The sequence below is a fragment of the Hevea brasiliensis genome, chromosome 4 (assembly GCF_030052815.1).
Source record: "Hevea brasiliensis isolate MT/VB/25A 57/8 chromosome 4, ASM3005281v1, whole genome shotgun sequence".
Lineage (NCBI taxonomy): Eukaryota > Viridiplantae > Streptophyta > Magnoliopsida > Malpighiales > Euphorbiaceae > Hevea > Hevea brasiliensis.
The window spans coordinates 12195845-12207782 of record NC_079496.1 but is presented as its reverse complement, the minus strand read 5'-3'; the positions used below and the strand labels follow the sequence as shown (position 1 = coordinate 12207782).

The 11938-nt window shown below is 32.3% G+C and overlaps 1 protein-coding gene across 2 annotated transcripts; it reads right to left on the bottom strand.

Moving 5' to 3' along the window:
* Positions 1–3981: 3981 nt before the first annotated feature.
* On the bottom strand, positions 3982–11046 carry LOC110640727 (uncharacterized). Of its 2 annotated transcripts, XR_002492180.2 has the most exons (10): positions 10428–11025; positions 9865–9910; positions 9650–9728; positions 9497–9542; positions 9294–9392; positions 7485–7553; positions 7068–7401; positions 6121–6266; positions 4592–6041; positions 3982–4493 (listed from the first exon to the last, which is right to left on the bottom strand). XR_002492180.2 is itself a non-coding variant. In XM_021792168.2 (9 exons), exons 1-9 carry the CDS (start codon positions 10908–10910, stop codon positions 4647–4649), a joined length of 2697 nt encoding a protein of 898 aa, XP_021647860.2. In that variant the 5' UTR covers positions 10911–11046; the 3' UTR covers positions 3982–4646. The 2 variants fall into 2 exon arrangements, 1 of the variants encoding a protein (XP_021647860.2); XM_021792168.2 differs by having other exon boundaries at positions 3982–6041; positions 10428–11046.
* Positions 11047–11938: the final 892 nt, after the last annotated feature.

Genomic DNA, 11938 nt, shown 5'->3' with positions numbered 1-11938 from the left:
TTTATCAATATTTTAATTTTTATATAAAAAATAATAAATAAAAAATAATAATTTATAAATTTAAATTAATTAAATATTAATTAAAAAAAATAACCTAAAAATTTATTATAACAGTTTAAAAGAATTTTTTTTGAAAGATTTTATTTTAATAAATTAAAATAAAGTATCTGAAATTAAATAATCAGTTTCATTAACGGACAATTGGTACAATTTACTCAATAAAATTTTAATGTATTTTCTCCATAATCGTTACATTGATCGATGAGTCTTTTGTTTTATAAAAAAAAATTAAAAGTGATATAACGAATCACGCGATGCTATGGGTATTATTTTTTTTCATATTTCTAATGTTAATATGATTAAAAAATAAAATATATTTATATTAAAAATATTCAATTTAATTTTATAATAATATAAAATATTGTGCTTATATTTTATGACGAAAACCATTATCTATCATAATTATTAAAATTATTTAATCAATTCATTTAAAAATAAAATTTTAATCATGCACTGTATTATATTTTAATTATGTACATATAGTTTAGTTTAAAATAATCTAATATTAATAATATAGTATTTTTTTATTCACTTATTGCAATACATTTTAAAAATATATATATAATTTGATAATAAAAAATTTAATTGCAGAGTCTACTTATAGAGGAAGATCATAGTAATAATAGTAAAAAATAATAAATTAAATTAATTTATTTATCTAAATAAAAAAAAATCTAACACTATTAATAAGTTTAGTATTAAAAGAAATATTTATATACATTGTTTTAAAATATTTTTTTAATTATTAAAAATAAATTAAATATATTATAAATTACATCATAATTTATGTACAAAGAAAAATTGATTATTTATTACTTATAATTCAAATTTGTACATTTAATAAATATTATAGAAAAGTATATAAATATTATTTTTAATATTTTGAAGTACTTTTAATATTTTAGATTTATTATTATTATTATTATTGTAAGAAAAAAAATAATGTCCATCAAAATTATTTTTAATTTTACCTTTTTAATTATATTTAAGTGTGTCCTATATGTATAACTAAAATTTATTTTTAATTGAATATTTTATGACACATATACATTAGTAGACAGTGTTAGAGGGAAAAGGGTTAGCGGCGTGAAATCCTAAGGTTTTTTTTTTTTTTTTTTTCCCCACACAAATCAAATGACAGGATCGTATTTGAAAAAGTGCATAATCACATGTAGTTTTTTTTTTATAAATTTTTTAATTATAAAATAAAAATATAATATATATATATATACACATTATCTTTTTTATAATTTAATTAATAATATAATTAATGAGTTTTAAATAATAAGTTTAAAAAAATACATTTTTTAATAAATTGACTAATTAATTTTAATGAATTGAATTTTAGCTTTACGAAATTAATAAGTGAACTAAAAATAAGATTTGATTTTATGAGTTTAATGAATTAATTAAACATAAATTAAATTTATAAATTTAACAAAGAAAATAAATAAGAGTGAAATTTTAAATAATTTTATAAACAGTCTAAAAGTACTCAGTGTATATATATCTATCATTCTTATTTCTTAAAACAGGGGCAAAGAAAGGGGGCTAGTTAGGCTTGAGTAGTTTTTCGTATGAATTGAAAATTGAATCGAATTGAACTATTTTTGTTCAATCAGTTTGTTTTTTAGTTCTATTGGTGTGGTTTAATTTGAAACTTTAGTATATTGGCTTTTGATTCGATTAGGTTTTTTATTGATTAAAACCGATTAAACCGAATAGTAAAATGACCCAAATAATTTTTCAGCCCAAAATACATAAGTCTCAAGGCTCTTATCTAGTCCAATGATCTATTCAAACCCAACCAAGAGAATAAAAATTAATATAAAATATTTTTAATTTAATACAATGAAACTAAACTGAACTATTCTTTTTAGTTTGGTTCGGTTTGATTATTTTTAAATAATCAGTTTAGTTTAGTTTACCTTCTTACGTGATTCGATTTTTTAGTTTTTGAAGTTCAGCTTGGTTTGGTCGAAAAAGAAACCAACCGAATGCTCCGGGCTAGTGAAAGCCATTACTCATTTAACTTTATATACATAAAATAATTTTTATTATTTTATTATGATATATATAATGTGAAATATTTTATTTTTTTATTTTTCATCATATATTTAATAAATTTTTATAATAATAGCATCCTTATTTTTTTTTAATTTTACTATACTCTATTGTATTTTTTTTATATATATATGACAGTGATTACTTTAAAATATATGAACAATAAATGTAACTGATTTTTTAAAATTAATTTTATATTTCACATTAGATTGGAGATAAAATTTTTATTTAGTGGTGTTATTTATTTAATGAATTAATTTTAGTGGTGTTATTTATTTAATGAATTAATTTTAAGTATAAATAAATACTATATGTACATTAAAATTTTAATAATTAAAAAGAAGAATCATAAAAAAATTAATTTTAAAAAATAAATTTTATTATCGAGATATGATATCTTAAAATTGTTTCAATACGTTAAAATATTAAAATAATGTGAAATACTTGAATTTTCTATTTTTATTATATGGTCAATAAATGTTTATAATATTAGCACTTTTATTTTTTTTAATTGAACTATGCTTTATTATAACATATTTTGAGTATATAATATTGATTATTTCAAAACTTATAAACAATAAATGTATTTAATATTTTTAAAATTAATTTTATATTTAACATTGTTAATAACCCAGTGACAGCTAAAATTTTATTTAAAAAATTATAAATAAAAAATTAATTTTAAAAAATTATAAATAAAAAATTAATTTTAAAAAATTATAAATAAAAAATTAATTTTAAAAAATTATAAATAAAAAATTAATTTTAAAAAATTAATTTTAATAATTAAAATATTTTGTAATTATCTTAACACATTATAATATTAAATTGATATTGGAAATTAAGTGTATTTTTGTTCTTATTTGTTGTGTCTAATAGAATCTGAACATAAAACATTTTTATAGAAGAAATAAAGTTTAATTACATCATTATATTTTTAAGGAAGTTCAATTTAGTTAATTTTTTAATTTTTATTTAATTTAATCTAAAAATTTCAATTTAAATCTAATTTAAAATTAAGGAAATCAAGAAATTGATTATCTTAATTTTTTTTACTTAAATCAAAATATTAAAAAATTTAATCACAAAATTAAAAAATTAAACTTTTTGATTTTTTTATTTAAATTAAGAAATTTAATTTATAAATTTTAATTGTTGAGCTAATTTGATCTTAAATTAAAATTTTTAAGTTAATTTAGATAAATAGTTAAAAATAACAAAATAAATTTTTTTCAATAAATACATAAACAAAATAAAAACTTTTATCATAAAAAAAAAAGTCACAAAAAGATGACCGCAAGTGATTAAGGTTGAATTTTACTACTCAAAGGAAGGAACAACGCAGCTTTTTGTTAACGTCTTCTTACATCTCATTCTTCACTAATATTATTAGTCCACATTTCTCAAGTCTCATCATCTATAAATCTAGGACTAATCTTCAAAGGCAATGATTCTAACAAAATTTTACGTTCATAATTAAATTAAGTTACGCTACAAGTAATCTATGCTTCGCAAAATTTGTGACTAACAAATTTAAGCAGAAAAAATTATGCACGGAAAAGAAAGACCCGAGAAAAATAATGAAAATATAGTTAACAATTCTGTAATATTTTTAATACTGTATCAAATGAATTAATAATTCACAAAAAAAATTTTAAAATTAATATTATTTATTAATATATTAATTTACGTTTAGTCGATTTCAAACCCGTATAAAAAAAGAGAATTATGATAATTAACAATCAACGTAAAAATTTCGTTATATATTAATAATTACTAAATAAATGTCAAATTCATTATTGATCATAATGACAGAAAATAATGACAGAAATAGTAAAGGAAGATAGAGAAACCAACAAAAAAAAAACATTATTCCTTATGAGATGAGAGTGAATTATTAGGTGCTATAAAAAGATGGGAAATTGTGAATGCATTCATATTGAAGGAATCAAAGACGACTAGAATCTAAGCAACTAATTCTCATCCGCCAGAATCCAATGTACAATGGAATAGCTGCAACTGAAACTTATGTATGACCCATTTGATACGTAATCCATAGATGATATAGTCCTAAACATCAAGAATCCTTGTACTTCTTTAACTGCTTTTCTTTTTCAACTCTCTCACAGAAACTAAGGACTGCTCTAAGTCAGTAATCTTCGATGGGAGAAAGACCAAACATATGCAGCACTATTAAAAATTTATCTTCCCACGAATCTCCAATTGTCATTTCATCTATTGTAATTGCAAAAATCCCCTCTCTGTACAGACAGAAAGAACCCAGCCAAGGACTAAATCCAGGATTTCCAGCTTCTGCATCCAAGACTGGTGTTAAAATACCCACACCATATTAGGTACGCCAGACCTCTCTATCACACCAAGAAACAAGCAGCATGCTGTCACTTTATGCAGCTGAGTAATGATGGAATAAAAAATTTCGAGTTCTTGAGTCCATAGCCAGTATTACCTCAGCATCAGCAATCTTTGTCAATCTTCAGATCCTCTAAAAAGCCCATCCATGCTCAGAGTTGCAAGGCCAAGTCCGGCTGCTGTGAGTCGACCATGACCCCTGAAGACGGCTTCACTGGAGATCCTGGAGACTGGAAACCAATATTCAAGTCAGGAGGAAGTGTCTCTTGTTTTTGATTCGGCTGAGAATGTGGACTTAGCCCTCGCCATGAGGATTGCATCTGAAGCCTATACAAGTCAGCCGCTACAAATTGAGGGAAGACCATAGGTCTGTTTTGAAACTGTCCATCGTTTCCTACATGAACAGGTGGCTGCATAAATGCCTGAAATGGAACATTATTCTTCTCAGCCTGAAATTGCATCGCTGCAGGAAGAGGAAACTGCCCCTGAACTCGAGGAAGTTGGGGATGCATTTGCCGAGTTGGGTTGTATAATGAATCTGCAGAGATCTGATTTTTGGGTGTGGTGGAATTTTCAGTCGGTACTTTAAAACCCCCAGAACCTATGGACATCCATGCGCGGGCTGCAACAGCAGCAGCATTGCTAGAATTGTTTCTTACAGGCGGAAGTGATGGTATATCAGGTGCTGTATTATCAACTGAGGATTGATTTGAAGGTTTCTGCTGTTTTTGAGCCCTTCCAGCTGATATTCTCATCGCTTCAACTGGATCATTAAGAACATGTTCATGTCCCTGAGCAAAGAATGTTGGTGTTCGGGCCACTTGATTGGAAACACCATCAGAAGATCTACTATTCAACGAACTAGCGACTTTTCCATTAGGTAACCCACCAGAACCAACTCCACTATTATCTGGCTGCTTAGAAGGCACTGGCTGTACAAGACCCACTGTCCTTGGCATCTCCCTTGACTTGGGAGTTGCTGTTTCTGAATTATTAGGGAGATGCTTTTCTGCAACATCAGCATCATGTGGATAGCTTGATGGGGGCAAGTTGAGTTCAACTTGTTTTGAAGCCTTATTTTGAGCCTCAGCAAAATTCCTAGGCGGAAGGTTTTGCTGCTGATAAGCAGGATTAACAAGGAAAGGGGTACTGGGTTTTGATCCAGTGGAAGAAAACATGGACAGTCTTCCTTCTGAGATAGGTCCACAAGTTGGACGAAACAAAGACTGTTTTCCTTCTGAAGTCGGTGCTCTAGCATGATTTTCCTTGGCAGGAATTGGGGTCCTTGAAGTTGAGTCACTTTTTATTGCATCAGCAGCACCTTGTAACTTTGTAAACAAAGTACATTCTTTCTGTGTACGTGTTTCAAACATTAGAACTGGTGTTGGCAGTGGCTCATACTCTCCAACCCACCCACGACCAAACTTACACCCTGGGGGTAGTGCTTGCTCAATCCTCTGAGAGGCAACTTTCCATGCTACAGGTCCAAGCATTGCAGAAAAGCAAGCCAAGCTCCTAGCATAAGAATAATCTGCATGAAGCCCAACCTGATTCAGGAAAACAAAAACAAGGTGAGTACAGAAAACAAGTATATAAAGAGGAGAGAACCGTTCGTTTGTGACGTACAGCAACCAGCTGTTTGATTTCACTGTCAAACGTTGTAAAAATAGATTCTGATCTGGTCACAGGTTGATCTGATATGTTATAAGTAGCACGGCGGTTTTCATCAAGCATGGATGACTTCTTTGCAAATTTCGATAGGAAACCCTTCCCTAAAAGAGTCAAGCAGTCAAACAGTTAAAAGAGAGATCATAACCACAGTAAATATACAGTGCTTTTGCTATTCTTGGGAACAACAATGACAGAAAGACCAAAGATTGCAACATCAACGACTTAGAAATTTTAAAACATTGTTTGAAACAGCATTGAAGATAAGTTGAGAGAAGAGAGATTGAGATGGTTTAGTCATGTGAAGCGTAGACACATGTAGACTCCAGTTAGACAAGTAGAGCACATTAGATTAGAGGATAGAAAGAAAAAAAGGGATAGACCTAAATTGACTTGGAGGAGAGTAGTACAACATGACCTAGAAGTATTACAAATTTATGAGGATTTAACCCAAAATCGTTTAGAGTGGAGAAAGAAAGCGAATCCATATAGCCGACCCCAAATTCTTGGGACAAAAGCTTAGTTGAGTTGAGTTGTAGTAGATTGTCTGAAACCTTCCAGCTTGAGATTATTCAATATGCTTACATAGAAACTTCGCATTGAAAAACTATTATTAATTATGATTCCCCACCAAAATGGGGTCGAGAATCCAAATGTAATCTCCTCCAGTAATTTTGCATAAAATTGCTGCTTTCCTGATTCCAACTTGGATAATAGTGATTACTACCACAAAACTTTACCATTGCAGCAAGCTACAGCACATTAACCTGTTATTTCACATGTAAAATTGAATAAAATGGATACAAACTTTTGAAACCTGATTCCAGGCTTAAACACCAGCAACAAAATCCTAGAAGCGCCTTTCAAAATATAAAAAAGCCCACACAGAAAATCACTAAATATACCTGATGATAGTTCTTCTGCTTTCTCCATAGTATTATCAACCAGGGAAGAGGTACCCTCTATAGGAACATCAATGTTACTAGGTCTGTCACAGCCACTAGCTTGGGCAGCAACAATACCATTCTGGAGATCACCAGTGGTGGCAAGAGTGGCACCTGAAGAAAAATCAGAGCCTACAGGTTCCTGCACAGTCCGGCTCAAAGGCTTCTTCATTTGTTTTTTTGCCAAGAAGTTGGGTTTTGCTTTCTGTTCTGAATTAAGCTCCTTCTCAGAGCGTTCTAAGTCAATCCTTAACTTCTGGAACTTCTTCCTTGCTAGCTCTTGGATAGCTCTTGCCTTTCCAAAATAATAAGATCAGCCAGTAAGGTAGAAGATAACTACTGAGTTAAGAAGAAAAAAGAAGACCAAAAGTAGCATACCTGCTTATGATATATGGTCTCTGGTGAATTGTATTTCATTGCATTTGAGCAAATTAAAAACACATCACTCTGCAATCAAAGAGAATCAGCATGACAAACAACACCAGATAAAGCAGACTAGCTAGTGAATACAATTTTGCAAGAACTTTAATTTCAAAAATTTAACAAAGAAGACCATCACCGCAGTGTCAACACTAACAAATTTGGGCATCTTGACAACAGCTAATAAGCAACAAGAGAATGTGCTACTTTTGGCAACAGTGAAGATTTGTGAAATTGTAGCCCTATCCTCCAGGTCAACAAGAAATATACTAACAACAAAAATACAGATGAATAAAATACAATACTTCAATCATCATCAGTATGAAGGAACCTGATTGACAATGTCGTCTGCCAATTTTTGCAGGTTTTCAACCAAAACAAAGTCCATGATTAATGCTCTCAGGTCAAACAGCAGTAGAAAGAAGTCAAATACAAAGGTTAGGCATAAAGAAAATTTTTTCTTATCACAAGTTGCCCCTGAAAGATATCCACCAATCAGAAGTCTATGAATTGCATAAGACCCACAAAGATAACTGATCTAGTTCAAAAAACTCCCTCAACATGGCAACCACCTATGAACCAAAATGTACATTACCACAACAGAGAAACCAGCATTAGAATCGCGCTCTCCACATATCCACTAATGCCTTTTTGACTTGGAATCCAATGAAATAACAACCACCATATTCCATCTATATTTTCATTCTAGACTCACATGTCAGCACTTCCCCAATTAACTAGAGCTCAATATCAGACAATTCTTAAATCCTCTCTCTAATTCTTAAAAGTTCATCTCTAAACAATCAATTACGTTAAATATGTATGTCCTCGACCATAATTATGAAGCATAAGTTGCACAACTACATGCTGCTTGAATGTTAGATTAAGTAGGGAGTAAAAGGTGAAAACCCAGTATCTAATTTGTGCCGTCTGAAAATGCCAGAAAATCCTGGTTTTGACCTGGAGTAGAAAGAATCACTGCCATTCCATCGCCACCCAAAAACAAAAAGGCCAAGTGAAAGTAGTATGGCCCGGGTCACATATGATGGGTCAACCAGATCCATATAATTACTCAAATATTATAATAAGGAATAAAAAATTGTAAAGGCATGAAATGTGTTAACCGTTAAAGGCAGCAGTTACATGTCCCATGCATAAATAGAAAATGCTAACTTTTCTTCTTTTTTTTTTTTTTAGATGAACACACAAACCAGTAACTTCATTTTGTCTTCGAGTGTGACAAAAGATTACAGAAGAAATTGCAACATAGTGCAATTATAAAGCAATAAAAAATAGGAGAAAGAGATGTTGGCATTCTCGGATGATAATCCAAGTATAAAAACTCTCATTCAATCACTTGTCGAGTAATTTGTCTTTTTTGCAAATAAGGTCCACATCTCACATCTAGACTGTGAAACCTCGATGCAATTCATTATTGTAGGGTGATTACATTAAGACTAATGATACAAGTATGATGGCCGTAGGGTTTAAATGCATGAACATGGTTTAGAAACATGTATTTTATGTCTTCTTCACCAAGAGAGAGAGAGAGAGAGAGAGAGAGAGAGAGGAAGAGGAGAAGAAAATGAAGGCATGCTAAAATTTTGGGCAGCTACAAGGAGAATGGATTCCAACACAACACAGGCTCAAATGACAGCTAGGACTGGACTTCAGCAACATTCTGCTAAGTGCTTAGGGTGAGAGGGCCCATATTCCAGGCGACAAACTAACTTGTATAGCAAAGAGGTGCGAATGGTGGATTCTCACCTCAAATTGTTCAAAGGTCCAGTATGACCCATTCGCCAGTTTCTTCCTCACTGTGGCAAAGTCCATTGGATTCTCAATTACGTCAAAATAATCAGGTAGCTACAAAAACAGAAGAAGAAGAATTAGAGCTTCAAGATCCCACAAAAATAGTGCCCTTTAAAAACATGCCAACGATTAACCACTTCAGTGTCCGTTTCACTCACCTCTTCAATATCCACCGGTTCTGCATAAACGCCATATGTGTCCTTCCTACCACAATTTAGACCCGAAACAACAATTAACATCAGAAAGGTCCCTCAGAATAACTATATTAATAAATTAGCGCATGACAGAGAGGGAGATAACGCGTAACCCACTTTTGAAGCTTGTCTAGAATCAACTCGAGCGACCTCTTATCAGGCATAGGCAACCCATTTGGATGATTAGTTGGTGTCCCTGATCAAAAGAAAACACCAAATTCAGCATGCCCAATTCAAATTTCCATGCCATACAGGTAAACTAAGCAAACCATAAATCAAAATCCAGGGAAATTAAAAGCGAAGCTAATCGAAATCTATTAATCAACACAAACCTGGTACAGATTCCTGCACTTTGGCATCAGCTTTTCGATCCCTTTCCTGTCAAAATCAAATAGGTCCAAACCTTAAAACACGAATAAACATATTCATGAAGCAAGCAAAATGTAAGAAGAGGGAGAAACAAGACGCTGACAGAGACAGAGACAGAGACAGACAAGTAAATAAAGCAGACACGTATGTACAAGAAAGAGTAAAAGAAAAATAGGTATGGAAAGAGAGACAGAGGTGGGTAGTGAGAGAAAGGTGGGGAGAGCGTGATCAGATTCTGTTGGAGAGAAGGTGGTTTTTGATGGTTGACCCGACCGTTACCATCTCAAAATCTCCCGACACAGAGAGACACATAGAAAGAGAAAACCAAATAGATATAGATTTAGAGAGAGAAAGGAAGAGAGTAGTAATATTGAAGTCTCGACCAATTAGAAATTCTCAGTGATTTCCGCTGAGGTGGACACTTCCCTTCCCTACTCTATATCCTCTCTCTCCCACGCTTCACATTTTCCCTCTTCTTCATCAGATCCGTACAATTTAACCGATTGATGAGCCATTTTTTTTATACCTCTTGATCGTTATCATCTTCATTTCCATGGTCATTTTCACTCTCGTCCTCTGCTTCACTATCATCTCCGCCGTTGATTTTCCTCTCCTTCAATGGCTTCTTTTCGCTCTCGTCTACCTCCTCCTCCGACGAAGACGCCGCAGAATCTCTGCGGGCGTGATCTCTGTATGCGTGACATGCACGCGCCGCTTTGTTGCGGCTCTGTTCCTGGTTGTTGAGCTTGAGTACTAGCTTGAGCTTTTTCTCTTTCCTCCTTTCTTCTTCTTCTTCTTCTTCTTCTTCTTCTTCTTCAATCTCCTCGTACTCCTCGAAGTCGTCCAGGTAATCATCGTAGTCGATAAAATTGTTATACCTCACATTCCGGCGCCGGAGACTGCGCCGTCGATTAGGCTCAGTAACCGCCGGATTCTGCCCCGACGACCGCCGAGCTAGATCTGCCTTGGATGGTCTTCCTTTCTTCTTCCTCTTCACGATCTGTCCCATCTCTATGTTTCTCGCTAAAAAACCTCGCTGTTTCTGCTTCCCTTTCTTCCTCTAGAAATGAGTCTCTTTTTTTTACTCTCTCTCTCTCTCTCTCTCTCTCTCTCTCTTGTTTTTGGCTCATTATTTCCTGAGATGGTGCCTTGGCATTTTCGAGGGAGGGTTGCTTTTGGTGTCCGAAGCTGACTCCGGAGCTAATTTTTTAGGCATGCGAGCCTTAGGTTCGGTGGTTGAGTGAGTAATTAAATGATTGATTTTTGTGTGAGAACGAGTGAAGAGTGTGAAAGACGGCGTCTAATACTGAACCAAGTCGGGCTTGCGTTTAACATGGGCAAGTTCTGAGTTGGGTCGGGTTAAATGGAAATCATTTTGGAGATTCGGTTCTCGTCTTTTTTTTTTCTTTTGAATCAAATTAAAATAGACAGCTAATCTGTTTTTTAATCAGTATTGAAAAAAAAGAATTATAACCAAAAAAAAAATTAATCATTAAATTAAATTTGATTCAAATCAAATCGTTGAATCGAGTTTGAGACCACGGAACCGACCCGCGATTCTTCTGCCATCTGCCCGTTTACGGACGTCATCTCTCTCTTTTTTATTTCCGCGCTTTATATATTTGGGAACTCCTCATTTGCCTCTTGGCGCGTTTTCCCCACTCTCCTTACGTTGACTGATGCGTCTTGTTTGTTAAGTATAAATTGTCTTGGTTGACAATTAAAGTCTAGGTCTGGGTTCCTTGGCTATTACTACTAGTCAGAGTTGGTTTATCTATTCTTGGTCCCTTAATAATGAAACATTGATGATTTTGGATACTCTTGAATTAAATGGCCAACATTTAAAATACGGAAAATTCTCTGTAGTTTACAGTTTTTCCTTACTTTAATACTTGATTTTTAGAATATTATTTCTTATTAATATTTGTAGGGAATGAATATCATAATGTACGCGCCAAAAGGCGAGTGGAGAAGATAATCACTGGTCGCCAAATAAGTTGGGGAGGAGAACCGCCATGGCCACATGTCCTAGGGTAG